The 26394-nt window shown below is 42.7% G+C and overlaps 2 protein-coding genes across 3 annotated transcripts in view; one reads left to right on the top strand and one right to left on the bottom strand.

Moving 5' to 3' along the window:
- The window catches only part of cep112 (centrosomal protein 112), a 75864-nt gene extending 63558 nt beyond the window's left edge, over nt 1–12306 (bottom strand). The window contains exons 1-8 of the mRNA XM_076164578.1: nt 12231–12306; nt 11737–11841; nt 10930–11120; nt 10644–10807; nt 6331–6415; nt 4939–5016; nt 1927–1974; nt 1765–1839 (exon numbers count right to left, since the gene is read on the bottom strand). Of these exons, the coding sequence (XP_076020693.1) occupies nt 1765–1839; nt 1927–1974; nt 4939–5016; nt 6331–6415; nt 10644–10807; nt 10930–11120; nt 11737–11836 (741 nt within the window). The 5' untranslated portion in view covers nt 11837–11841; nt 12231–12306. The remainder of the gene's footprint in view (nt 1–1764; nt 1840–1926; nt 1975–4938; nt 5017–6330; nt 6416–10643; nt 10808–10929; nt 11121–11736; nt 11842–12230) is intronic.
- Nucleotides 12307–13473: 1167 nt separating this feature from the next.
- Nucleotides 13474–26394, top strand: part of prkcab (protein kinase C, alpha, b) — a 51298-nt gene continuing 38377 nt past the window's right edge. For both annotated transcript variants that reach the window (XM_076164579.1, XM_076164581.1), the window contains exons 1-2: nt 13474–13640; nt 13957–13988. In XM_076164579.1, coding sequence (XP_076020694.1) covers nt 13474–13640; nt 13957–13988 — 199 coding nt within the window. The remainder of the gene's footprint in view (nt 13641–13956; nt 13989–26394) is intronic.

The following is a 26394-nucleotide window of genomic DNA, read 5'->3' as shown; positions in this document are numbered from 1 at the left end:
GGGAGGATGGGCTTGGTGTGAAAGCTGAGCCAGAGCGAGCTTAATAACATGTGGTACATGTAACAACTTAACACCCGGTAAATTTCCGTGTAGGCTATTGAGGATTAAAGGGAAGTGATGTCACTGTGATTTCCGAGACAGAGACAGGCGAGCTAACAGTATAAGAGGACAAGAATTCTATAGTTCCAGAGACAGATGATATGGTTCAGGTGGGGATTTGGTGTCTGAGGTCATGTATATGGACAAATGTGCATGTGTGTGTGTGTATGTGTGTGGGGGAGTATGCGTGTGGTAACAGCTGCATCTGTGTGGGGCTCAGACCTCCTGAAATCCACCCCAACACCTTTCATTGATAAAAGAAGGAGTAATCAGATCTAGAGGGGCAAATTCAGTGCTAAAGAAGAAAGGAAGATCAATTATGATGCCACTTCTGCACGGCACCGGGCGTAAATTTTCTATCCAAGTATCCAGTGGACATCTGCAGCACAGTGGGGAAAGTCCAGTTCAGCACAATTTCCTTGTGTTTGCCAGCGTTTCTCTCTCTCTCTCCTGAACTGGTTCCCAATTCTGGCCTCAGTGGAAATAACAGTTCTGGCCCGTTTTCTATTCTATAGCTTCTCTCCTAAAAATGTATGGTCTGAGTCAAGGCCAGCTACAAGCAAATTGTCTTAAACACACGTATATACACACTCATCTCATATGGACACAGTCAAGCACACACACACACACACACACTAATGACATTTTCACAAAAACAGTGCATCACATCACCATGCATGCCGACTGAAATTCAGTTCAAGAGGCTTTTGTGAGGATTGTGTATGTGTCCTGGTATGTAAATCTTCCTCTCTGGCAAATAAAACATTAGGATTCATGCCCATCACCCTTCCATCTCCTCTGTGCGTGTCTCTCCCTCTTCCTCTCCCTCTCCCTCTCCTCCTTCTTTCCGGTCCTCCTGCCTCCATTCTCTGCCCTCTGCTGCTGAAGTTGATCTAATTGACTGGAGCACTTTCCCTGAGCTGACATGAAAAGCCACGGCTATTACAGCCAAGTCATGCTCAGTTTTATATTTAACAGCGCGAGTAAAGATGGATGGTGTGCGAGGGGTGGGGGGGAGGAGGGGGGGGGAGAGAGAGAGAGAGAGGGTTGATTCAGGAGAAGTGGGGAGGAGCAGCGATGACTTCAAAGCTTGCTTTCAGAAAGGGATTTTCAGCTTAAATCCACACAAGGAAAAACTGTCATCAGTGGGAGAGGCATTATTTTTGTCTTCTTAGAGGAGCGCCATTTTTAACAATACAAAGTATGTATGAGAATGTATGTACATAGCTATGTGGGGACGTGTCTAATGCCATAAAGTGAGCAAGGGTGCTTTGACCTCAATATGTGTATAACACCTGCTACTATATAAATACTCCTGAGCACACTGACTGAGCAGAGAGGAGGAAGGATGAAGGCATACTGGAAGGCTTTCAAATGCCATTCTCTTAAATGACACATATTATAGCACAAGACATATAGGGCTGGGCTCTATATCGCATAATTACCGTTTATTCCCTTCTCATCTCTTCAAACTGAGGGTCATTGTTAATTAATATGGAGATACACAATACATTGAATATTGAAGAAAGATTGTGAGATAAAGTGCTGAATATTTGTACATACAGTAGATTTTGCGTCCACCTGCTGAGGAAGATGAAAATGTACTGTGGGACTCGAGCACTGAGGCATTACTGGCCTTAGCTACAGTAGTGGACCGTACTGTACCTCATTGTTCTGTGCCTGTAGTGGGAACTGCTCATCAGCATCATGGTTGCTCCTTCCAAGGCTGGACTTGAAATACTACAGATATGATAGGAAAGGTTAGGATGTTGACAGTTCCATGTCTACATAATAAGTAAAGAAACAGGAGATCCCCTGATAACTTACTGGAGACAAGGGGATGGGCTTCTCTCGCAAGTACCTGGGGTTTTCTATCTGAAAGAGTAAAGGAAAACATTTCAGACCTCTCTCACTTCTTCCCATCAAAGCCTTACCACTCTGTGCTCATAACCCACACCCTCAGTTTGTCATAAGAAATGCAGGAGGCACATCAAAAACTCAGAGCAGTGACTGGAGTCTAACCCTGTACTATGTAGAATGAGAGAAGGAGTCTGGCTACATCAAGGCATTGTGTGTGGCCGGCTCTGTTTCCGCTCTCAGCCCCTTGTTGCTGTCCTGACACAGTGCTTTTGTCAACACTCGGCACTGCTGTAAGCTATCTCTGCTCCATTTGCTGTCAGACAGAGACAAATTTGTATACATCCTTGCAAAACACTGAGACGCCATGTTGTTTGATTATAATATGAAACACAAGAGACGGAAAAGGCTCAACCACCTGAAAGAGAAGGTCAGTCACAGTGACTCTGCTGCACTGCATCAACACAGCTCACACACAGGAATTCAAACTGGAAAAAGCTCAATCTGTCTGTTGACAATCTGCTCTGTTCCTTCCACTATTTGACAGTTGTTTATGACCCCATTACTTTCCTGTGAACTTACACACTATCACACACTCTTCCTCTCATGCACTGGGGCGATCTGTGGGGGCTGCCAACTAGCAGCACCATCACAGACTTTCAAAGCACTTGAACTGACTATGGAGATGACAGCAATGACGCCCAGGAAACAGTTCTGTGGTAATCTCTTCAACATGGGGACTGTAAAGGAAAACAAGGAGGCAGAGTAGGCGGAGGAAAAAGGAAGAAGAAGAAGAAGGGGAGGAAGAAGAAGAAGGAGAACAGGAAGGAGAGGGGGGTAAAGTAGAAATCTTGTTGTTTTGAGTTGGTGATGGCATAACCCACACCAGGCTAATCCAAATAAAATGTGAGATGAAATTGGAGAAGCGGACCTTTAAAGGAGCAAACAGTTTAGGATTGAAATCATTGCAGCAACTGTGTGAGAATAAAGTCCTAGAGTGGAGCAGCAGGGTGAGCCAATGACACTGAAATAGATGAAAGCATCTCCGCTTCCCTTTTAAGTCTGAGCCATGCAGGTTAAACCAGGGCAACCGTTCAGTCAGCTGACAGAGACGGAACACGTTTGACTACAATCGCAATTACTGTAAAGTGAAACAGAGGCGCATGTACGTACACAGGAACATTGACAAACAAACATGCATATGAACACACACACACACACACATCAGTGCGGGGCTAAATTCTGGCTGATTGCATGTTTGAATACTTCAGTTCTGTATTGTATAAAGAACACATTTACCCCATATTTACCAAGTGATGAATCAATCAATACCCTCCTAAAATAGTGCCCATTCTTTTTATACCCGTGGACAAGCAGTCATCAGATTTGATTGAGCACGGCCCACAGGGCAAGGAAGACATTTAAAACTAAATGCAGTGGTGCAACGCTGGCACAGAATGAGACTAAACTTGGTGCACACGTGTGTCTACGCCATTGTGTGTGTGTGCGTATGTGTGCTCAGACGCTCTTCTCAGCATGCCCACACACACGCTCCTGTGAGCATGTGAGTGTTCAGCCTCACCACTGGCACAACATCCCCTGTCATTGGAACCTGATGTGGATGGATGGATGGACGCTCTGCCACAGAAAGGGAACAGGGACAGGAACATTCCACATCACAAGGGCCCTGCTTCTCCAGACAAACAAACACAGCTTGATTGATAGCTTCCTAGTGCTTCAGACAAGCCCTGAGCAAGCAACACACCCACCTAACCACAGACAATGAAGGGCCAAGTGGCAGGGACTGTGACTGATTGCTGGAATATATGAAGAAAAAGACAACAAGCTTGTTTTCTGGCATGTTACACCTGAGACTTTACTAATCAACAGTTAACTGAGATGGTGATTAGTTTCCTGTAGCTTTTTTTCATTTAATGGAACGCCTCTGCAAGTATGACATAATCTACATTTTGCTGTGTATAACCGCTGTCCTGACTACGCTGACTTTAACACTTAATAAATCAATATTCATTACATTTAAAGCAAAGTCCAAGATGCTATAGAAGGAGCAACACTTGGCTGTGCTGACATTCTGAAAGCACTGAGCACTTAAAGGCTCTGCTCCTATAAAGTTTCTGTAAACTTGAAGGGGGCTTGTGTGTGTATGTGTGTGTGTGAGCGTGTGCACCAACATCTGTTGATTTGCAAGATGCAGGCTTCAGCGGAACGTTGCCAAGCAATGTCTCTTATCTGCTTCTCAACACAGACGAGTGCAGAGTGGAGCAGCGTATGGCTTCACCTCAAGTGATAGATACCTCAGATTACCCCGGCATGGAATGAGTAAGGGAGAGACACAAGGGGCGAGTCAGAGGAGGTTAGAAGAAGCAAGATGGGCAGAGAGAGAGAGAGAGAGAGAGGGAGAGAGAGGGAGAGAGGGAAAGGGGGAGAGATAGAGAGACAGGGAGATAGAGAGAGAGAGAGAGAACATCCAGCAGAAGCACAACAGAAAGATGAGCTGAAGAGAAACAGAGGGGAAACTCTTTACAACACATTCCTTAGGAGTTGATTTAAGGAATGTTTAAAAGCAGAGATGCCACATGCCAACAAACAAGAGGGAGAGGCAGAAATAGGGTCATGTCTGTGAAGGAGACACGGAATAAATAAGGCAATATAAGACTGGAAACCAGAGTGCTTATCAAGCCCAGCCCAGAGAGTTTACACACTCAGTTTACACACTTCTCCTCAACTGTCACATGCTTCAAACAGCAGTGAGCTCTTTTGGGGGATATGGTTCTAGGACATAGGTGAAGTTTACCTATTGTCATACCAATTCAAAGTAAAAGGTCATTTCTCTACATTTTCTAGCTAACATTTTAAGCACTCAGATATTCTGATACACTTCTGCGCTGTAGCTGAATGGAAGCTGCAGCGTGTTGACAGTCGGAGGTAAGCAAGGCGCTCTAGGCGTGCCCCCGGACTCACCCCCAGGTTCCAGCTGTTGAGACGAGCCTCCAGGTCACTGTCATCGCGAGACATTTCCTCCTTCATCCCCTCATCCAGCTAGGGAGGAAAGGGAAAGAACACATTTGTAAACAAACAAGAAAAAAAGTATAGAAATTAAGCAGTGATAGAAGGAGCGGGACAGAGGGACATGATGAGGGAACGGAGCTGTTTGATTGGCAGTTTTGCCTGAGGAAGAGGGCAGGAGAGGGTGATGAAGGTTAACAGTTTGACACAATATAATTCCTCACTTGGAAACAACAAAAAGGTCCTCTAAGAGTTTACAGGCGCACACACCCACATGCATCCCATACGAGTTGCATTCTATTCCCGTTATCACCGATTCTCCTCTCCTTCACTCTCTAACTCCTCTACCTCTCTCACGTACACCCGCTCCAGATGTTTGGCAGTTCCACAGCATTTCTGTCATGCGGTAAATTCCACAGGAGGGGTATACGCAGCGATCCTGCCTGTCATTCTTCTATTCCCCTGCCGTTTGTTATAATGTGCATCCGGATTTACGTCTCACAGTGTAATTTCCACTGTTTTGTAGACTGAGGATCACTTTACTCCATTCAAGGCAGAGCAACAACATTGAAATACGGGGAAATATCTAATAAAGCGGAGGGTGAGAGAAAGGAGAGCTGTTGTTTGATTTGATTAGGATCTGTTTGGGTGCGGACCTCAGTGAAACGGCTCTGACGGAGAAATCAATGAATGGGATATCTGAGGATTAGATGCCCTTTCTGATTAAAAAGGTATTAAGGTCCGTGTGCCTCACCCTAGTACAAACAGTGTAAATGTTTCATTTCCAGTGTGCAGGAATGCAGAGTATGTGGGTCACTGGCTGTTCAAGATTGTCAAAATCTCTGTGTCGCACCAGGCATTCACATTATTGTTTTGAAAAGTGATGAAAAGTATGAATGGACAAAATGGATTGTCAGTTGGATTTTTAGGGGTTAATGTCAGGAGGATGTACTGTACATGCATACCAGCCTTCAGAGAACCTACTTGTTTAGGATAATCTGATCAGAAGCATAAGCACTTTGATAAGGGCAAATTAAGAGTGAGAGTAAGGTGAGGTCATCAAATCCTCTACAATGTGACTTCATGGATGCACCAGAGAGGCTCTTTGTTCCATAAGGCGCTCACAGATCACCCCGGAAGAAGTTCAACTCCTATATCAGTGCAAGAATGTTCCATGATATAAAGCAATTCATTATTATTTGCATTAGAAACGACACAATGCTGCTCTTTACATGCCATCGCAACTCCCTCACTCCAACACAAAAAAGTCATATTTGTTGCATTAGAGCAACAAGTTGACAGTTCTACGGGTGAGCTTGACAGTTAGTAGTACATTTATGAACAAACCATTTTGGTGCGATGTCTGGATGAATGTTTAACTGGACTGGTGCCTTCAGGTCCTGATGGAGCTTTCTCCTCATACAGCCTTCTCCTGCAAAGGAAGGGGCGAGAGAGAGATTGAGAGTGAGAGTGACAGACAGCGAGAGAGAGAGAGAGAGAGAGAGAGAGAGAGAGACACAGAAAATCGGTGAGATATTAAACAATGCATGTGTGCATGTCTTTGTGTGTGCCAACATTTTTCTGTTTGCATGCGTCTGTGCTTTCTGAGGCAGTCTGCTTCAGTGTTTACACAGATCAACAGCTGGCATCGGCTGGACGGTTTGTGGTCTGCATTTCATCTCATCTCAACAATAAACCTCTGTGCGCTTCATCACAGTGCCTCCATACACAGCCCACAAGGAAAGTGTGTATAGCTTGAGTAATTCATTTTATATTCATACGCCTCAATTATTGCCTTTCATAATGTCGACACAAGCAACACACACACACACACACACACACACACACACACACACACACACACACACACACACACACACACACACACACACACACACACACACACACACACACACACACACACACACACACACACACACACACACACACACACACACACACACACACACACACACACACACACACACACACACACACACACACACACACACACTAGGAACTAGGTATTATGGCCAATTACTGGTGACTGCTGAATGAAGATGTTAGAGTAGCTGGGATGATGAATGTAGGCCAACAATGAAGAAGAAATGATTCCATCTAATAAAGACATCAAAATTGCTTTCTATAGGGCATTTGAAAATTCTCAAATTAGAACCCATGGGTACTGTTCTTCCCTCTGCACATTTCCCAGAATTCCCTGTGCTCATAGTTTGAATCTCTATTGTCACAGGCAGTGTTATCAAGTGGAATAAAAGCTTGATTGCTGTGGGGTTTCTGGAGCGAGCGCTAAATATAGAAGAGGAGATACAAGAGTGCCAATGATGAGAGCTCTGCTATTTGTTATGTTTACCTCAGATTAACCCCTACAGAGGGAACACGCCAAACCAATACAGAGTCATTCTTACTCTCGTTGGTTGACTCAGGGAATGTTTATATACTAGCCTACCTTGGAGTGATGTCACAGCTGTTTGTAAAGAAATGAGCTGCGTCATCGGCTGAGATGTTTCTAGATTGTAACTGAAACTGAGATGGAACTATTGTTACTTAAACTCAAGTCCCAGCTGTACCTACATTATTAACTGCATCAAAGCAAAGTGACGCTGGCTGACTTCATATTGGAAGGTGATTAAAATTCTTTAACTTATTCAAATTTTGTTAGGATTCAAAATGTAAATCAAAGCTTGCAGACATCAACTTTCATGACATCTCTCTCTCTCTCACACACGCACACACAGGGCAACCTGGCCAGTGGTAGTGGTGTGGTGTGGTGTGGGGGTAAGAGGCCGAGGGGGGGGCATGCTTAGCAATGTTGGGCCTCAAAGTCAACAGGTGGATGAGGATAATTGAATCAGATGTGTCTGGAGTCAGAGGCCCAGAGATCAAAGCAGTGGCAAGTCAAGCCAGAGCCACACACACACACTCGCGCACACGCACGCACACACACATAACTGCGAGCACCTTGTAGAATCTCAAAAGCTACAGCTCGGTTGATTAAAGCAGCCTGACATTCATACCCCAGCCTGACCTCCAGGTGCAGGCAGTGGCCCCTGATCTCCCCCTCAGGAAAGCAGTCTGACCCTGCGACACAAACATCCCTCTGCCTCTGCACTCACTGCTCTCAGACCAACCAAGACCTGGAGGCAGGATCAGTGAAAACACTCTGACCTATGAGTGATACACGCAGGGCATTTATAACAGCATCAATGGCTGTGCCCCTCCACTGCAGGGACAGTGTTATTGTCACTGTTATCCAAACAACACAGGGAGGGAGGGAGGGAGGGGTGGGAAAGGAGGGTTAAAAGTTTTCATATGTGGATGAAAGGCACACAGATGGAAGACAGAAATGAGCGCGAGAGACTGGAGGAAAATGAGGAGAGGAAAGCAGACAGAGCCCACAGACAACGGTGTCGTGCCACACACACAAAGCCAAAGCCAACATGGTTCTCAATTCATCTCTAAAGCACTCTACTAGCTCTATAAATTGGACACTCTGTATCTTTAAACACAAGCTTTATGTCAAAACCACCCCCACACACATTTCTTCACAATGTTCACACTCAATAAGTTTATCATTTGAACACAAGCCAAAACATGTGTCAGTGTCTTATATCAGTGTATTTGATCTCAGAGTGACATATGAGAGGCGGCAGTGGACATGGAGGCTAATGGCTAATCACCAAAGCAATGACCCCTCAGCCCTCACTGGCTGCTTTTGCTTTCCCACAGCATTCCTCTGGTTGAATTAGAGCTCCAAATAAATAGATGGAGCAGCTCCATCTTGTGACTAAATCTAGAACAGCACACAAATCACAAAGGAAAATGGAAGAACAGACCCTTCAGTTTTAAAAGCTGAAAAAAAAAATAGAATAGATTATAAATAAACTTCTAATCCTAATAATCAGCACTTTCAGGGTGAAGCTGGGGGTAAAACAAACTAACTTTGAAGCAGGGCCTAGAACGCAGCACCTCAGACCAGTTTGACTGACTGACTGAGCTATTCAGGCTCTGATGGAAACCCCAAACTGCTGCACTTTCAGCAAATTTCAGCCATTTTGGAGTTATGAGACAGATCGACAGAGAGACACACAAATACACACACGCACAGACGAACACATGGTGCTCTTTACACCACTCCCAATTTGGAGAGTTAATATACCACTATATTACTAAAGGCTCTGTCTTGCACAGTGCCCCAGTGGACAACAACGCCTCAGTGCTTTCAGTTTTAATTTGGAAATGAGCATATCAAGCCATTGAGCTGTGACTTGCCTCTCTTTATTGAAAATCCTGAGCCATCACTAATACCACTTTGGTGTCTGAACCGCCTGAAGTCAGAGGCAATGCCCCTACGCTAACTAGGAGGCTCTAGTCTGCAGAAACACGTGTGCATGCACAAATACCTGCATCCCACATTTAACCAAACCTTTACAATAAAACTGCATCTTTCTAAATTCCAACGACACAGATTTCAATTGCAAAGGATTTAGCTGACAGTGACACAAAAGGCCAGCAATCAAACTGCTCAAGGAACAGAGGACCAAGAGTTGTGCTGAAGTATTTCAAACTTGGACTTATAGAGGCCTGCAGGGTTGAGCTCCCCAATGTATCACTGATCTACTCCATCCCTACACCATGAGCTGTCCTTAGATCCTCGGATCAAGGATTACTGGCTGCTCCGCACACTCACTTAATGTCCTGGGGTGAGTGTGCTTTACAAGCTGTGGCTACCAGATTGTGAAACACTTGCCCACTTGACTCCGAGATCAGCTAATTTTGTAATGACTCACAAAAGACCTTATATTCCCCACACGTGTTTGGTTAGCATCTCTTTTTTATTTTATCTAACGTTATCTTGTTGTCATATATTTTATAAACTTGACTCTCCTTTCCTCCTCCTCTGCTAGGGGTTAGACCTCAGTTTCCAATCCTGGGAAAGATTAAAGAGGAGTGGAATAGAAAGATAGAATGATAGAAAATATGAGCGGTTCCTCATCCTTTGGTGTTATTTTGATGTGCCTCCCTTTCAAAAGGGTGGACAGCTCATGCAGGATGATGCAAGGCCTTGGCAATGTCTTTGCTTTTCAGATAGTGTTGCTGAGTAAATATGATCAGTAATCAATCACAGCCAAGATCAATGTGTTCAACTAGATAAAAGAACATCAAAAACAAATGCTTAGACAGCTGTGTTAAGTGCTATATACAAACATGGCTAAAAGTGTGGTACCCTTAAAATAAAAGAAACACTTCTCTGAAATATATTGAAACAAACAAATGTCATTGTTATCCACCATTTTTTAATCTATTTAATAGAACTGACTTTTGGTGTAACATATTTAAATAATAAAATAAATGAAATGGACTGGACTGGACAAAATTATTGATACCCCTTTGATGCGATGATAAATAATTGTATTATAGTAATATTTCAGGCAGCCACCGTTGATGTGACCGCATGAGGAAATTTGACCTCAGATTGAATAGAATGATAGTTCTAATATAGACTAAAGAACATTGGATGCAAATTACTTCTGACAAATTACTACTGTCAGTTTCAACTTATTTCAAGGAAATTGTAGGGGCTTTATTTTTATTTTAAGGGTAACAACAATGTTAATTTGGTCCAAATGATGCTGGAGTACCTGTGAGGAGTTGCCTTGGGTGTAGAGCTGGTTATATCCTTAAACAAACCAACAGCCCAGCCTTCATCAGTTTGGTTACCCAGCTCCCCTGTTACCCAGTCAGGAAGACCGGCATGGTCTGGTTCCTCAGACGGTCCACTCAATGGCTCATCGAAGTAGATGGACTAGAAATGACAAGTCAATGGCAAGAGATTAATCTGTGGTTCTACAAATAGGTATGTAATTGTCAATTTTCATGACTAAATAGTATCATGTATTTATAACTGAATGACTCATTCATTCTTACCATGTAGGTAGGGAGTGTCTTGAGGGGGCCAGCCTGGGGTTTGCTGGTGAATGGCCCTTCTAGGACCCCTCTCATGAGCATGTGCAGAAGCAAGCGTGCATACATGTTGCGTTTCTTACAGCCTATCAGACCTGCGCCATATGATGCTGGGTCGCACAGCTTCTTTATCCATGCGGCACAGCGATGGCGAACTGGGGCCATTGGAAGAGGCATAACAAGGGAAACAGAACTTCATTAAAGAATCATCTCACCAGCTGTGTCTTTGTTAATGTATCAAACACACTGAACCTTATCATGGCCAACCACCCCCATCCTTCTGGATCCCTTTTTAATTTCCTGCTTTCTTGTAAAATATGTGTGCCCCGTAGGACCTCTCACATCAGAAACAGCTTGTTTGCTGATGCCAAGACACCAACTGGTTCTGTATTCAGTCTTTCCAGTACTGGCAGGAGAATATGCACTTTAATGTTGTTAAAAGATTTTGGATTCCTCTGGTCACTTTGCATTGTACGTCTACACAATCAATCAACCAAGTCCTTTTATCCTGCTTATTGGATGTTATTATTAAATGTTGCTTCTACTACTACTACTGTGTGTTATTATCTGCATTTGTGGAGCTGCAAGCAAATCAATTTTCAATCAATACTTTTGACAAAGCAATGACAGGATTACTGCTTTAAGTTGGCCTATACACGAGTATGAACAACATGAGATGTTTTCTTGAGAAAGCGCTAGTCTTCTAAATGAGTTACATCGACGGTAATTAGAGGCGGCACAGTTAAGTCAACAGGTGAAGTGAAGTCTTACCTGCCTTGTCGGCGTTTTTTAAAACGTATGGTTTCATGTCCAGCAAAATATGATCAAACTGTGTGTCCATTCTGTCCCAGGATTCTTCATATTTGTTCATGATATCTGGAGGGGATAAATGAATTAGTTATAGGAGATTGTTAACCATTTGAGCAGTGTGCGTCGTAGCTCGCCTGTTCATTTGGAGACGTAAAAAATGATGTAGTTAGGCGACAAAGGGCAGACGGAAACTAAGACACAGCACATAAATACATAAACACAGGATCCAACAGAGGACAACTACAAGTGAATGCTTGTAGTTAGCGTTGTCAACACCATAGCTACAAATTGAGGGTTGTAAACATTAGCGCAACATGTTAGCAAACAGCCAGACTGTAGCAAGCCGTATATCGTTTGCAAAAGTCGTTTCTTACAAGCTTTCAAAGACAAATTTAGCATCTTGCAGATACGGCATTAGTCACAGTAACAACAGAAAACAAAAAAATGCAACTTACAACGAGCTAAAGCACTGATTTAGCCGCTCAAAGTTGTTCAAAACTTCAGCGTCCTTATTCCTACGTCACATCCGCTTACGTCGCGTAAAGACAAAGCGTGAGCCGGTTACTATAGGAACAGCCAATGAAAAGGGAACGATACGTTTGTTTTCACTTTTCACATGTATACCATAAACATGAAATACTAGGTCATAATCGAAACGTAGAGTTTTAATTTTACAGTTCACTCATTTACGATCTTGTGGGTTTTTAATCAAATGTATGCGGAGATAGGAACATTTAGGGGCGCATAAATCGTTTAATTGGAATTGTGATGGTCTGGAGCGTGTACAGGATGCATTCTCAAACTGCTTTGTTGAGTCCCATTAGTAGTTGTTAGTCCCATTAATTGTAAGTTTCCCATTAGTTCTGCGATTAATTAGTTTGCTGCATATGTTGGTCACAAGATGGCAGTAGAGTGTCGTAAATGCCATGCCCCTGATGAACACAGTCTGGATCCTACCTTTGCTCTGAACTTTAATAACTTTCTTTCAACTTTTTCATCTTATTTATTCAGATGTATACACATCTGCATGTAATTGACGTCATGGATGATTTTACCAAACAATCCCCTGTCTCAAATGTGATGACAATAAAATATTTCCCACACTAAGACTACAGACTAATTTGAGCTGCAACACTTTGGATTTGATGTTTTGTGAGATTTATGGTTTATGTAAACAAATCCAAAACACCATAAACCATTAAAAAACAATTAGAGCAGTCCACTCTTGCTTCTCGACATGTTGTGAATTTTGAATTATTTTAGGGAACGATTCGCATTTTACAGTTCAGTTTAAACGTGCAGTAGCTTAGAATCACACGGTGAGTTCTGTATAAAATGGATTTTATTCTATTATAACTTGTCCAAACTGGCATTCATTCATTCAGATGTTATTCATTTCATAACAATTTCAACATAATATCAAGGGCAATCCCCATTTGTCTTTTCCATAGTGGGAGTTCCCTGCAATGATGCGTTCAAGTTGATACGCAATATTCCTACAGACGTTGAATGCACCCTTATACCGACGTCACTGTGAATGAAAAAGAGGCGCTCAGCTGTGATGATCAGAGGAGGTGTGCGGTCTGTCCACTGGAGCTGCGGCACACACACACTCACAGCTCTTAAGGAGAATCACACCAAACGGGACAAAACACACACCAAGTTGTGGCTGTACAGTTTTTTTTTTGTTTTTCTACTATGGCCGATCATCTTTTACATTATAGTGACTCCGCTGGGGTTGGGAACCGGTTCGCCCGCAAAGGTGCTTTGCGGCAGAAAAATGTCCATGAAGTGAAAAACCACAAATTTACAGCGCGATTTTTCAAGCAGCCGACGTTCTGCAGCCACTGTACAGACTTCATATGGTAAGCATCTCTTATGCGCGCCTGGGAGAGCAGACACTGATTTAGCTGCTATTTTCAGCGCCTTTGTTTTTTTGTAGCCAAGTCAGCATGATCTGCATTAGTGACTTAATTATCCTGTCATTCCGACTGACGAGGCAAAACACTGGCTTTTAAAACTAATAGTCAGTAATGTAACTTTCACAAAACTTGATTTTGCAAAATTGATTGTTTTGGTTGCAATAGTGTGTTCACTGATATTTGTCAAAATAAAGTCAGCCCATGTCTGATTTGGCAGAACATGTACACGACTGACTGATTTTTTTATATTCTTTTGCAGGGGATTTGGGAAACAAGGATTTCAATGCCAAGGTAAACAAATTGCTTGCATGTGTTGAGTTTGTGGCTGAATTAAGGCTCAATGACTGTAGCCCAACACCTCATTAGATCTAGTGACCAGTTTTTTTAAATGCTTTTAAAGGGGGATCCATAGGCTCAAGTCGGTTTTTACTTCGAAATGTCAATTCTCAGGTTTGAATATACCATCTGGAGGAGAATGTTACATATTTCCAGATGCAATTTGAAACACACCCACATTAAAATGCAGACACAGCAAGTAAAGTTTTAAAATTTATTATTAGTTTCCCCCTCACTGGAGAGCGCTGCAAAAAAGAAAGCAGGATTAATATTTTGGGAGCAATTCAAAGATTTAAGTTGGCTATTTATTATAATAATCAAAGTACTGGACATACCGTCATGTGAGCTTACGCCCAGCGGCAACTGGCTGGGTGCTCACAGGTCTGGGAGCCTTGTTGACATTAACAGGAAGGGGATAATGGGGTGAGTAGCTGGTTTTAGAAACAAGAAACTTCCTTCGTGCGTAGCCATTCCTGGACTGGACAATATAGCGAGGAAGTGGAGGGCGTCGTGGTTTGGTCACTTGCTGAACAACTGGCACTTCTTGGGTGCTGGGGATTTGGGGAACCCAAGGAGCAGTCTTCCCATGTTGTGACTGGTATTCTGCTTGTTCATTACCACCATCATCAAAGCCTGCTCCCCCAGAGATGCTGGCAGTGGCTTCTGCGTGGGCTGAGTAACTGGTTAACGGTTTTTGTGTTGTGGTGTACATTGGTGAAGATGCTTTGCTTACTTGGTCTGTTTTCTCATATCCAGCCACAGCACTGGAAGCATCACCTTGACCTAAAGAAGGTTCAGTGTTCTCAGGATAATGAAAGAGTTCCTCAAAGACGACATGGCGATTGTTACTTGAGTCACTTCCCTCTGCACTTGAGTCAGTGTTCAGATTCTGGAATGAGGAACTTAAACCACGGTCAACACTGTCAGAGCTGCTCAATACTGGTTCAGCATGCCAAAACCCAGAGGTGGCAGACTGGCTGTTTGGTTTGGCAACCAGGGATTGGGAGAATGGGGGGAACCTGACATTTACAGGTGGACCAACATGAGTCACGCCACCAGTGATTGGAGGGATGGGCTTATCATTTGAGGAAGCAGCAGCAAGTGAATTAGACCTTATGTGATCATCCAGCTGGTCTTTATAACTTAAAGGAAAAGTGATTGGTTGGTGAAATTGGTTTAGTCCCCAATCTCTTGATGCACCATTAACAAGGCTCTCTACCATAAGGGCACTAGGTTTGTTAATGTGATCTTTATGATTGGGGACAATGGCTGGCTGCTGTGTAGATGGGTTGCTGTAGCTCATGTACGCAGGTTCAGATGGTTGGTTATAGTAAATGTCCCATTGAGACTGATCAAAGGTGGAGTCATCTTCTGAGCCGTCATCACCATCACTCTCCAAGTTATGCCAGTCAGGCTTATATGGATATCTGAAATCTGGGTTAAAAGTTAAAAGCGTCACTAAATGAGACCTGGGTCACGGTGCTGGTTAAAGAAAATGTTCTGGTACCTTGTTTTGTTGGCAAACCAGTGCTGCCATCAAACAGCAGAAAAAAAATCCAGAAAATCCTGCAAAGTAGGCAAATAAAGACCAAGGAAATGTATTTGATTGATGTTATTAAGTTGAACAAATGACATGTCAAAACAAAGATACCTGAAAAGGAGCCCAGGAGCCATGGCTGGTAGAAAAGAGGCAGCACTCCTCAGAACCTCTGGTTTGGGCCAAGTAGTTCCGTGCAGGTAACCTCTGGCTTTAGCTCCAACACCCCTTGGTTGTTTCTATATTGTCTCTGCCCTAACGAAGGCAATTGTCAACAGCTGCTCAGAGCACAGTTACCAAATCATTAGCAGGTGAGGTATTTGGACAACACTACTAATTGTTGATTTCTCAAGCCTGTCCACATGATTAGAGTAGACTGATATTGATGCCTTGAACAACACTGAAAGCCTTTTTTTTTATTTGACCCTATAACACACAGTCCTTGCAAACAAAAGGCGATGGAAGTCATTTTTCTATGTGATGCTTTTGCAATCACATGAACCACATGTTCCCTGAAATGAACACCATTTGCCACCATCTTTGCTAGTGTAACATTTCTCTCTAGACATTTGATACAGTGGCCAAAGATGGCAGAGAGTCAGGAGAGGACAGAACGTGTAGGCAGAGAGGCTTTGTGACATGTTGTGACAGTGTCTAAGAAATAATGGAAATATTGTGTGTCATAATAAATGAAATGTGTATTGGCTGTATGAAATTAAGAGTGTGTGTGTGTGTGAATGTGTGTGTGTGTGTGAGTACCTTACCAGTCCCTCATATGCTTGGATGAGGGTCCATTTGCAGCATGAAGATGAGATTGAAATGAGAGATGCATGTTCTTGGATATGGAAAGGGCTTATTCTTGGAGAGAGTATGCAAAAGGAATCCACAGCTCTTTTTTCCTAACTTCTACGCCAGAGTAATCCCCAGAGAGCTTCATGTACAGGCCCGTCTGTCTTCCACATGGAATGGATAACGGATTTGTGATTCCTGCCAACACTATGGAAACAGAAGTGATGTTTTATGCGGTACTGCATGTTACTGTAAATAAACCTGACAATGCAAGTGTAAACAGAGGGACACAAAAGACTTTTCAAACCTCAAAGCTCAAGCCTTTCTTAACACCTGACTCTAAATTAAGACCAAAGGCATATATACTCTGTTTACCATAAGGAATACAAATCTCTTAAAGTAAATATATTCATGTACGAAGCTCTGAGAATGGAACATGCTCCTCCGAGGCAGGGACGGAAGTAAATAATGCCTGTAGGAAACGGCAAAACGAGTCATCAGTTGACTGTGGAATGATAATATAGCCGATGAGAAGCACAGATCATTGGCAGAACATTCTCACTTATTACACAGGTGATGGAGTGTGGCTGTGTGTCACTCATCTTTATCCATTTCCCCGCCTAGCTGATATTAGTTTGTGTTTGCAGAGGCGTGGGCATATCAAAGGCCGCCCAGAAGTTCCCACTGTGAATTGAAAGGCCTGATAGCAGCTTTTTTCTCCTCCCTGATCACCCACCTCCACGGCACAACGGCAAGCAGCTGAGTGCCGCCCAAAGTAGTGCCATGGCAGTGGAAATGTCTTGGTTATAGAGTATCTCTGTGTAGGTGGAGGATCAAGGCCCTGTAGTTTCCAGGGCTGTAGTTGCTCTACCTTTTCGTTATTCAAAGGAACGCCTGGTCTCCTATTTATATATTCGTATATATTCATAAGGTGAGAAGAACATAATAGCGTCATTTCAATGATTCAGCTTTCAGTGGCATTTTCTGAAATTAACATCAGGGGTAGAATAATAAGAAAGAATCTATTTCTGTTAATCATTAAATGTGCATGAGGGCTTTCTTCTCTTCTTGCCGCAGTGAGACACTTTGCTATATGGACATGCTCACTTATCTCCTATATCGCAAGAAGATGTTACATTTGAAGCCGCTCCTTCTTTTTCTTTTATCATCCATCTTTTGTTTTTTTCCTTCCAGTTGGTCTGATTTTTTCTTTGTCTTTTCCTTTGTGAAGGTGGCTCATTGTTTTATTGACATTGCAGTTGAAGAGTAGGAAAGACTTCAGTGTGATGCATAAGAATACAGGGCTCTTTAATCAAAAGGGAACATCTGTAGAACAATGTGAAATGTAGGTGTGTAGACCTAAACCATCGTGACAAGGCACACTGCTCCACAGTGTGGTACTTCAGAGTAATGATGAGTCTAATTTTAGACACATTAATGTTAGAAATATTTAAATTAAATTATGAAATATAAACCCCAATCACGTCAAATTAAGACCTCACTGGTGTGCGTATATTATATTAAATACTGCAAAACTGAATCATAAAGCACTGTCAAAGTACTGTTTTGCTGTTTTTTTTAATTACATAAGGGTGAATGCTTAAATAGTGCAATTCTTCAAAATCTGACAACTTTTAATTGAATAACACATTCTTTTAGGTCTGGCTTTAAATAAGAGATTTCCCAGAAGCTTTCTCGTTTTTTTTTTAAAGCCAAAAAAGCCACTGCTGTCTCACCTGAAGGTGGAATCAAAGGTTGAAATGTGTCGGTGTTGAGCGCTGTCACCTGCTGTGTATGTGGTTCCCTACACACGTCATAGCGTCTCATTGAAGCCAGCGATGTGAGGGGAATGAATGCGTGTTCATCACTGGATCACTCACCACCACGGAGGATGCTCCGCTTTCCCTCTCCCCCCGCCCCCCCCGGCCTCCTCTGCCAGGCTTTGAAGTGGAGCATCTGTGGAAATGACTGTGCCATCTGGAGAGTTGGGGAAACTCGCGCCACAGAGAGAAAAGCCGTACGCCTGGACACCAGAAAGGGTGTGGACGGGAGGATGAAGAACAAGAAGACGAAGCAATGTGTAGAGCATGAGACTAAACAAGACTAAACACAGATAGAAAAGGATTTGGAACTGTATAAGTGGATGTGTGAGGGTGATGTCAAACAGCAATTTAACTCATGCAATCTACTTGCTGCTGAGTTCTGTCAGAGACTAAACAATCAGTGTGACTGATATTATGTCTCAGTAATGACCAACTGTAAGCCGGGTGCTTAAGCGGTGTTTAGTAGTACAATAAACTCTAAAATGTCAAGACTTTGCATCAAAGCGTCACCAATGTTTATCTATGGTTGAATGAGAGGCATTGGTCAGTCCATTTACCATTTCAGTTAAGAGACACTACTTGAAAGTAGAGTGAAGACAACCCCATCTTACCAGAGAAAAGGATTCCCCAAACGGAGTGGAGACGCTGGTGAAGATGTGGAGGTGGTTGGAGTCTGAAGACACTGCTTCCTGAAGGTGGTGTTGAACTGTGCAGCTGCATGGATGTCACATGGAGCAGGGTGTCTGGGGAATTAATCGGTATAACCACCAGGCAAATAACGCAAGATTGAGTTTGAGTGTATGAGATTTGGGCAGATCAATGCAGACTAAAATGAAAATAAACAGTAACAAAGTGAATTTACAGCACAGGACAAATGACAGCACAAATCTGATGGGCTGAAGCGTCAGTCAGTGTCAGTGATCAGCTGATCCTCTTGATAGTGTAGAAATATTGTTATTATTGTGACTGCAGCTGATGGAAATTCAATGTTTTGCTCAAGGACACTTCAGCAGGGAAGATGCAGACCATCACTCATCACCACCCTCAGTGATGTGCTTCAACACTTATATCCCCACAACTGCCCCACTTATTTGTGCTCCAGATTAGCAAACGTTTTTGCATTCTAATGCGTCCAATTTGCCTCCTCTATTTCCAACCCGATGAATATGTATCTCTAATCAAGTGGCAGTGATGAGATATTTCTCATGTGCACAGATGAGGGAGTTGGGCGTAGGCTGCGCCACCACTCTCTGGGACATTTGTTCCTCCTGTGGGCGACATCATGTACCGTATGTGTCAGTTACCATGACGAGGGCTGACACATGCCTGGAAGAAGAGCGCCGCAGGAAACCCTAATGGCAGTGTAGGAGTACGGCCAATCACTTCCTCCATTGAGAATGAAGCAATGGACATCATTAACCAATCAAGGCACAGAAGTGCGGGGGTGTTGGAACATGAGACCGAGAGCTGGGCAGCCCTGATGGGGAGCCGCAAACAATAAACATCTTACACAACGGCGGGCGGAGAAGCAGCACTGCTCCTCTCAAGTGAGGCTGTTGAAATCTGAAGGGTTCTCCTGCTCTCTGCTCTGCTTTGTGTGACCCAGAGATGTTAATTCATTAAATCTGTCAGTGGTCATTTAACAGAACAGCATCATGCCTTTATGAGTTACTATTTTCTTTTTCTTTCTGCTCTATTTAATCATCTGTGGGCGTGTTAACCCTGTCACATTAGTAGGAAATAAGGCTGTCTTGGGATAGGCGGGAGTGGTGTGTGTGTGTGTGTGTGTATGTGTGTGTGTGCACGCTTGAATTCATTTAGACACCCTCCATCAGACACCCTGCTCCACGTGTTCTAAATGCTATTCAGCTATACAAGTAAACTGTACTTGATTTAATGCGATGACCCTTGGAAATAATCCACATTTCCATATCACATATTTACTCAGCAACAACTATGCCTGCCTGACTAGTTGGCGTGAAGCTATCTTCAATTGTGAAAGCTACAAAATTTCAAGTAGATAGTAAATTAGATATCCTGGTCTAAGGACCATATTTGGGCCCCACTTTGCCCCCTTTTGGATTTAAAATTGTAGTGATTTCTATTCGACCATATGCAACTGCTCTTTGTTCAAAACTTGCACTGTGAAAATCTTTGACAATTTTGAATATATTAACAACTTTAAACTCTCTCCCAGGCAATAATTACACTAGGAGTGGAGCTTTATGTCGCCAAGTTAATTATGTGTAATCCTGCCTGTGGTTAATGTCAACTGTACTACTGAGTGTCATCTCTCTCTCTCTCTCAGATTTCAGATATTCAGAAGACTAAAATAACAAATAAATACGGCGTGCCATGTTTTATATGCAGACACTTTATATAAGGATTTCCCCGATAGCAAAATACATTTTCAAAATACAGACAAACACTCTCCAGGAGCTTATTTGTTCATAATGATATATAATATATCATTAGCCTGATTGTTTTCAATGAATTCAAATCACACACACACACGCACAAGTCTCCAGGTTTTTATATTGTGTTAAACAGGTCACACACTGTCATGGATTATTGCCTCTACCTATTCTTTGTTTGCGATGGTGGCTTGTCATATTGAATAGTAAATCCTTCATCACTTGGCCAACAGGCATTTTGATCTGCATGCCATTTAGCAACCTAAAGACAGAAAGACACGCAAGACTCTCTTCTATTATGACATAAGAGGATTATGACCGTCTTGGTTCTCAACAAAGAAGTCTAATATGTGTGTCTTCACAGAGGGAACGGTGAGGACACCATGGGATTGGGACCAATTGTGTGTAAGGCTGGGTGGCTTACTACATACTTGGGATTTCCAAGCTACCCGGTGTTGGGTGACGTACTTCACCCTTTTGTTAGGCATACACACACACACACATAGCATTCAATGACCAGGCCTCAAAATGCACTTGGTTAAATGTCAAACTTCAAACCTGCTCTGTGTTATCTGCGTGAAAGTCATTTGGACAAGCCTAACGGCATCATCTTCAAAAGCTTCTGTGCTGTAGATCCTTACCAGATAAGCCAGCATGTTGTGCCAAGGTTACCATAGTAACTGTACTTGGCCCTCACTCTGCCTGTGATGTGCCAAATTTTTGCCAAATGGTATATGACCGCCACTTTCCTTTACATAACCAACAAAACCAAACATATCGATTCCAAATAATCGGCTGTAATGATGCAACATGATAGTCTGGCCTCACCACTTCTGCTACGCTTTATACAAATGGATACACCCCAGATAGAAGCAGTGTATTTATGTGCCTGTCGGGGTGAAATCGCATTGATCTCCTCGAGTGCTAACTAAGGAGGATGCCCGATGCATAACCAGTTCCAAAGATTCTGCCTCCGTTTCCATTGCAGCAGTGACCATCACAAGTGCAATGTTTTGATTTTAACAGACTGTCACAGCAGATCATGTCACAGTGTTGTTGCTTGCATAACACAATGTCATCTGGTGACATTATAAAGGGGGCTTTTTGGGAGGCTCGGCAGCATTAGTCAGCTGAGAGTGGGTAGTTAATTGTCAGGGAGCTGCCTGTGTTTTTGCTGAGACACAATGCAGTGTAATAAGATGACACATGCTGTTCCCTCATAAGATTTGTTTTATCAAACAAAGGCAAAAGAGCAGTCGCATGGCTCGGGGAGACAACAGTGAGAAAGGTGCAAAGATGTGTGTGTGATACCATCTTCAAGAAATGTGTGTGTGTCAATGTGGAAGTATGCGTGCGTGTGTGCGTGTGTGATACACAACAATGGTGTAACTATGGTAATCAGAACACAGAGCTTTCGGCTTTCCAAAAATGCCTCTAAGAAGAATGTGAGACAGATTTCTGATCGTGATGTAATAAATGGCCGTTCAGGCAACAACTTTCTGCCACTATGTTGGGGCATCTGTTATAATTTCAGTCACATCATATATCATTTCAAGACACTGTTTGTTCTGAGCATTTTTCAGTCTGGCGTTGCATTTGTCATGGCTTTCTAAGCCCGTGTGTAGAATGACAGTGTGGACTCACAGTGAATACATATATAATACATACATACTGTGCTTATGTATTTGGATGTTGATTTGTGGAATGTCAGTATCGTCTCACTCTCTGTTAGGTAGAGAAATGTTGCACTTTCATCCATAATAAGTGCATTAGTGATTAATACTGCCATCCTAGTGTCAAACATTTAACCCCCTCATTGCTTCACTTAGCTCCCTAAACCATTTGCTTCCATGGCAACACATATATTTAGTGTCAGTTAGTTCCTGTGTTATACTCAAGGTGACTGGATCAATAGCGCGTGTGTCGTCTGTCTATTCCGGATGGATGGAGTCTCCCTTAAGGGAATTCAGACAGCCGTGATGGCATCCATGTGTCTCTCCACTCCAGATGTGCTTAATGAATTCTGTGGTGATTACACCCTCTGCTATTTCTGGAGATATCATCATTGACCCACATAAGGTGAGCACAATGTGCACCGTAGAGGATTAAGAGCTCGGTGTGTGTGTGTGTGTGTGTGTGTGTGTGTGTGTGTGTGTGTGTGTGTGTGTGTGTGTGTGTGTGTGTGTGTGTGTGTGTGTGTGTGTGTGTGTGTGTGTGTGTGTGTGTGTGTGTGTGTGTGTGTGTGTGTGTGTGTGTGTGTGTGTGTGTGTGTGTGTGCGTCAAGCCAACAAGTCAACAGCTGTCCAATTGTTATTTTGAAGAAACAAATCCAAGAAACACACTTAGCTTTTGCAGACCTTTCTCATCGTCTCTGTTGTCTGTCCTGTGAAAGGTCACTGTGGGATGTGTTGTTACTCAATAGACATAATGTCATCAGGCCAATTTTTCAAAATGGAACCAAACGACGCACTCTGAATGCCAAAGGTGGAAAGAGACAGAAAGACAGTGTGTAGTTAAGATGGACACATGGGATTTTCCCAAGCTCACAGTCATATTTTGCTATTTTCGTGCAAGGACAAAGACGCAGGGAGGCAGGGAGAGTGAGGGAGACGCAGAGGGTTACAGAGTGTGTGTGCCAGTTTCCTGAAGCGTGTTTTCCTCTTTCCTGCTCCTGTGGTGCTGTGTGCGTGTGTGTGCGTGCGTGTGTGTTTTGAAGTTTGAGGGTCACCCGGTAAGACACTGCAGGGCAGCTCTTAGTCATCCTCACACCTCGCTTCCTTTTTTACCCGACTGTCCATCTGTCTCCATATTTACCACAACTCACAGATTTCTTACTGTAACCGGATCTAAATGTACAGTTGAATGAATTCTATAGGCAGGATTAAAATAAACACTGAGGCTATGAGCAGATTATGTGTCTGAAATAGGAAATTTGAATTACGGAAGATGCAAATACAAACAAGTGTGTTTAATGTAACAAAGGCTGATTTTTCACTGTGATAACACGAAAAAAAAGGGTTTGACCAGGCAGATGTTAAAGGAAATTAAACACACAGAATGCAGCACACACACACACACACACACACACACACATTTCCACAGACCCTAGTTAAGTATGATACCAGATGTCTAGATTTCTGACAGGTTGTTAAGGTGTTAGAAGCTGTTTAAGCGAGCTGCTTGTGGGTTTCCACTCTCTTTCCCATATTGTCACTTCCAGATGCCTTAAAGCAAGAAAACACCAAGTCACATATGAGTACTGCTGTACACACACATAGCTCCCCTCCTTCTCTTTGTTCCTTTTTTATACATGCATCTGTTCTACATGCACATTCATCCTTCTGCTGTAGGCTCACCTTGTTCTCCCTACTGGGACAGGAGAGGATGGAGTACAGGAGGAAGAGGCTGTCTTATAGAATTGAAGTAATTGAAGGTGTCACGCTTGTGTCGCCTCCTCCTCTTTCCCAGCCTCACTGCTCCACTCAGAGCAAATATAGCCACTGCCAGAACATGGGGGATTTAGCTTTGTGCTAACATGTGTTAACCCTCCGTATGGAAGAGCGAAATGGAATTTTGCTCTGAGATCTGAAATGTTTAGTCACTGAAGTCCCGACAATGAAATCACAGTACATAACAGAAGAATTTGGATTTTTTTTTACGCTAAAATGCAAGTTGTAGAACAGAATGTTGAACGTCTACAGACATAGGTTCATAAATAAATCCATAAATGCACACAGCTGCTGTTATCCCTGGTGGCTGTGCGTAGGTGTGCATTTGATTGAGTCTCTTTGCTCCCGTCAGCCATTACTTCAATGTGAAATTTGAACGTGAGCATTGTATTAATGGATCCTGCTGCCTTTAAAAATAATATTTATTTGGAAAAGCAGCATACAAATGAGAAATGCTTAATATAGGCACTGTGACAATATCTAGCTTTTCCCTCAGCGTCCTTTATTAGGCGGTTCACATCACTTTTCCCTGCTCACCAGTAGCTTTAGACTTCTAGGACTCTTTACTAGCACAAGGAAATATGAACATGACAAATTTGCAAGACTGCAAATAGACCAGGCAGTAAATATCTGCTAGTTCAGTGTTCAGGCAGGGGGGAATGCTAATGCTGACAGAAGAGCACTGTGTTATGTAACCTCATAGTATTGTCAAAATCATCACTGTATCTCCTTAAAGAGTGAAGCGGGAGGTTAAGATGGTGTTACTGCAGCTGTTGACCTTGTTGTTGACCTTTTCCCTGATAGGTTTTCCACTTTGTTGGATTCAATCAGCCCTTTCCTCAAATACAATTCATTTATCTTGTTCAACTTCCAAGGTATTAACTAGATAATAAGTAGATAAGAAAGATAGAAAGTACACACAATAAGGGGTACGAGGTACATTCAATAGTTTCAAGATTATTGTCATTTGCACAGTAGAACACAGGGTCATACTGTCCATTGGAATTCTTTGTGACAAGACATCAGCAGCAGCATTATAGAAATTGAATTTAGTGCAAATTCTGCAATTTGTGCAAAGTACTAAGCATAAAAGAAAATGGAATAAGAGAGCAGACCAGACTAAATAACAATAGAATAAAATATTTATACAGACTATATCCAAAAAACAAGTCTTAAGAGATAATTATAATGGAGTGCATAGGGGAATAACAACAACATGTTGCAAGTACATAAGGAGGACAATGGTACAAAGTGCAAAATGTGCATCTGGCTGGGAGGTAAGAGTAATTACAATATATACATATATATGATAAACAGCAACGTGTTGTGCGATATGCTATAGAGTGACAGTGAAACACTATATCTGCTGGTTTCAATCACTCAGTTAAAGACTTAAGTTCTCTATTCATTCAGTGTTTTTCTGTGAATTGCGTAGTTATAATAATAATAAAGTAGTAAGCCATACATCAGTCAAACCCCACGTGGCAACATACTGTACAGCAGCATAGCTTTCCCGCTGAAACCGAAGCTGGCGAGTGGAAAATGAGGCGTACATCCATGAGAGCGGCTCTGCATGTGGAGCCAGAAAAGGGCTGGTAAGAAGTGCAGCAGCAGGAAGAGAGGAGAGTGAAAGAAGTGGGCGTAATTGCTTGTGAAAGTGAGGTTAACCACATACCTATTCCACCGACCAGCCAATTCACCTCACTGTCGAGAGTGGTTAATATGAGGAGAAACTCAAAACCACTTTGCCAACACGCTCTTGAGGGGTTTTGTCTCATGTCTTTCTTTTTTTGGATCCTTTTTTGTGATTTGTGTGTGTTACATTAAAGTACTTGGTATTAATCTACTGCATTTCTTGTGAGATTTTACTACAAATGTGGTCAGAGCGTGTGGAAAAAAGTGTTCCTCTAAACTTTCTCTCTTCTGTACTGGATGTACAGCTCGAGAGGCAAAGTGGTGCGTTTGTATCAAGGCAGATTCAATCTTCAGCCAGAGATAACCATCCCTAATTTTCTGCAATTATTATGCCAGTGAAGACATCGCAGTGAGCCAGAACACACAACACAACACCGAATGCGAGGGACTGGCACCCTCGAGCTCATGCACACACACACACACACACCATAGGACTGTGTTGTAGCCACATCAATTTAAAGAAACATGATCACATATATCATAATGGTTTGGTTGTGCAGTTCATTTAATTATCAATACTGTCTTATTGTGCACAGGTGTTTTGCTTTGAAATAGTTTGAAATAGAAGTATTATTTTTAAACATGTGAAGACAGAAGGTTGAGGTCAGAAGCCTACATTAGTGGACATTCATGTCACGTCATCACACATTCATG

The sequence above is a fragment of the Genypterus blacodes genome, unplaced genomic scaffold (assembly GCF_046128005.1).
Source record: "Genypterus blacodes isolate CSIRO-AG114 ecotype Tasmania unplaced genomic scaffold, CSIRO-AGI_Gbla_v1 ptg000137l_1, whole genome shotgun sequence".
NCBI classification, from domain to species: domain Eukaryota; kingdom Metazoa; phylum Chordata; class Actinopteri; order Ophidiiformes; family Ophidiidae; genus Genypterus; species Genypterus blacodes.
The sequence above is the reverse complement of the archived record's forward strand: the minus strand, read 5'-3'. Positions and strand labels throughout refer to the sequence as shown.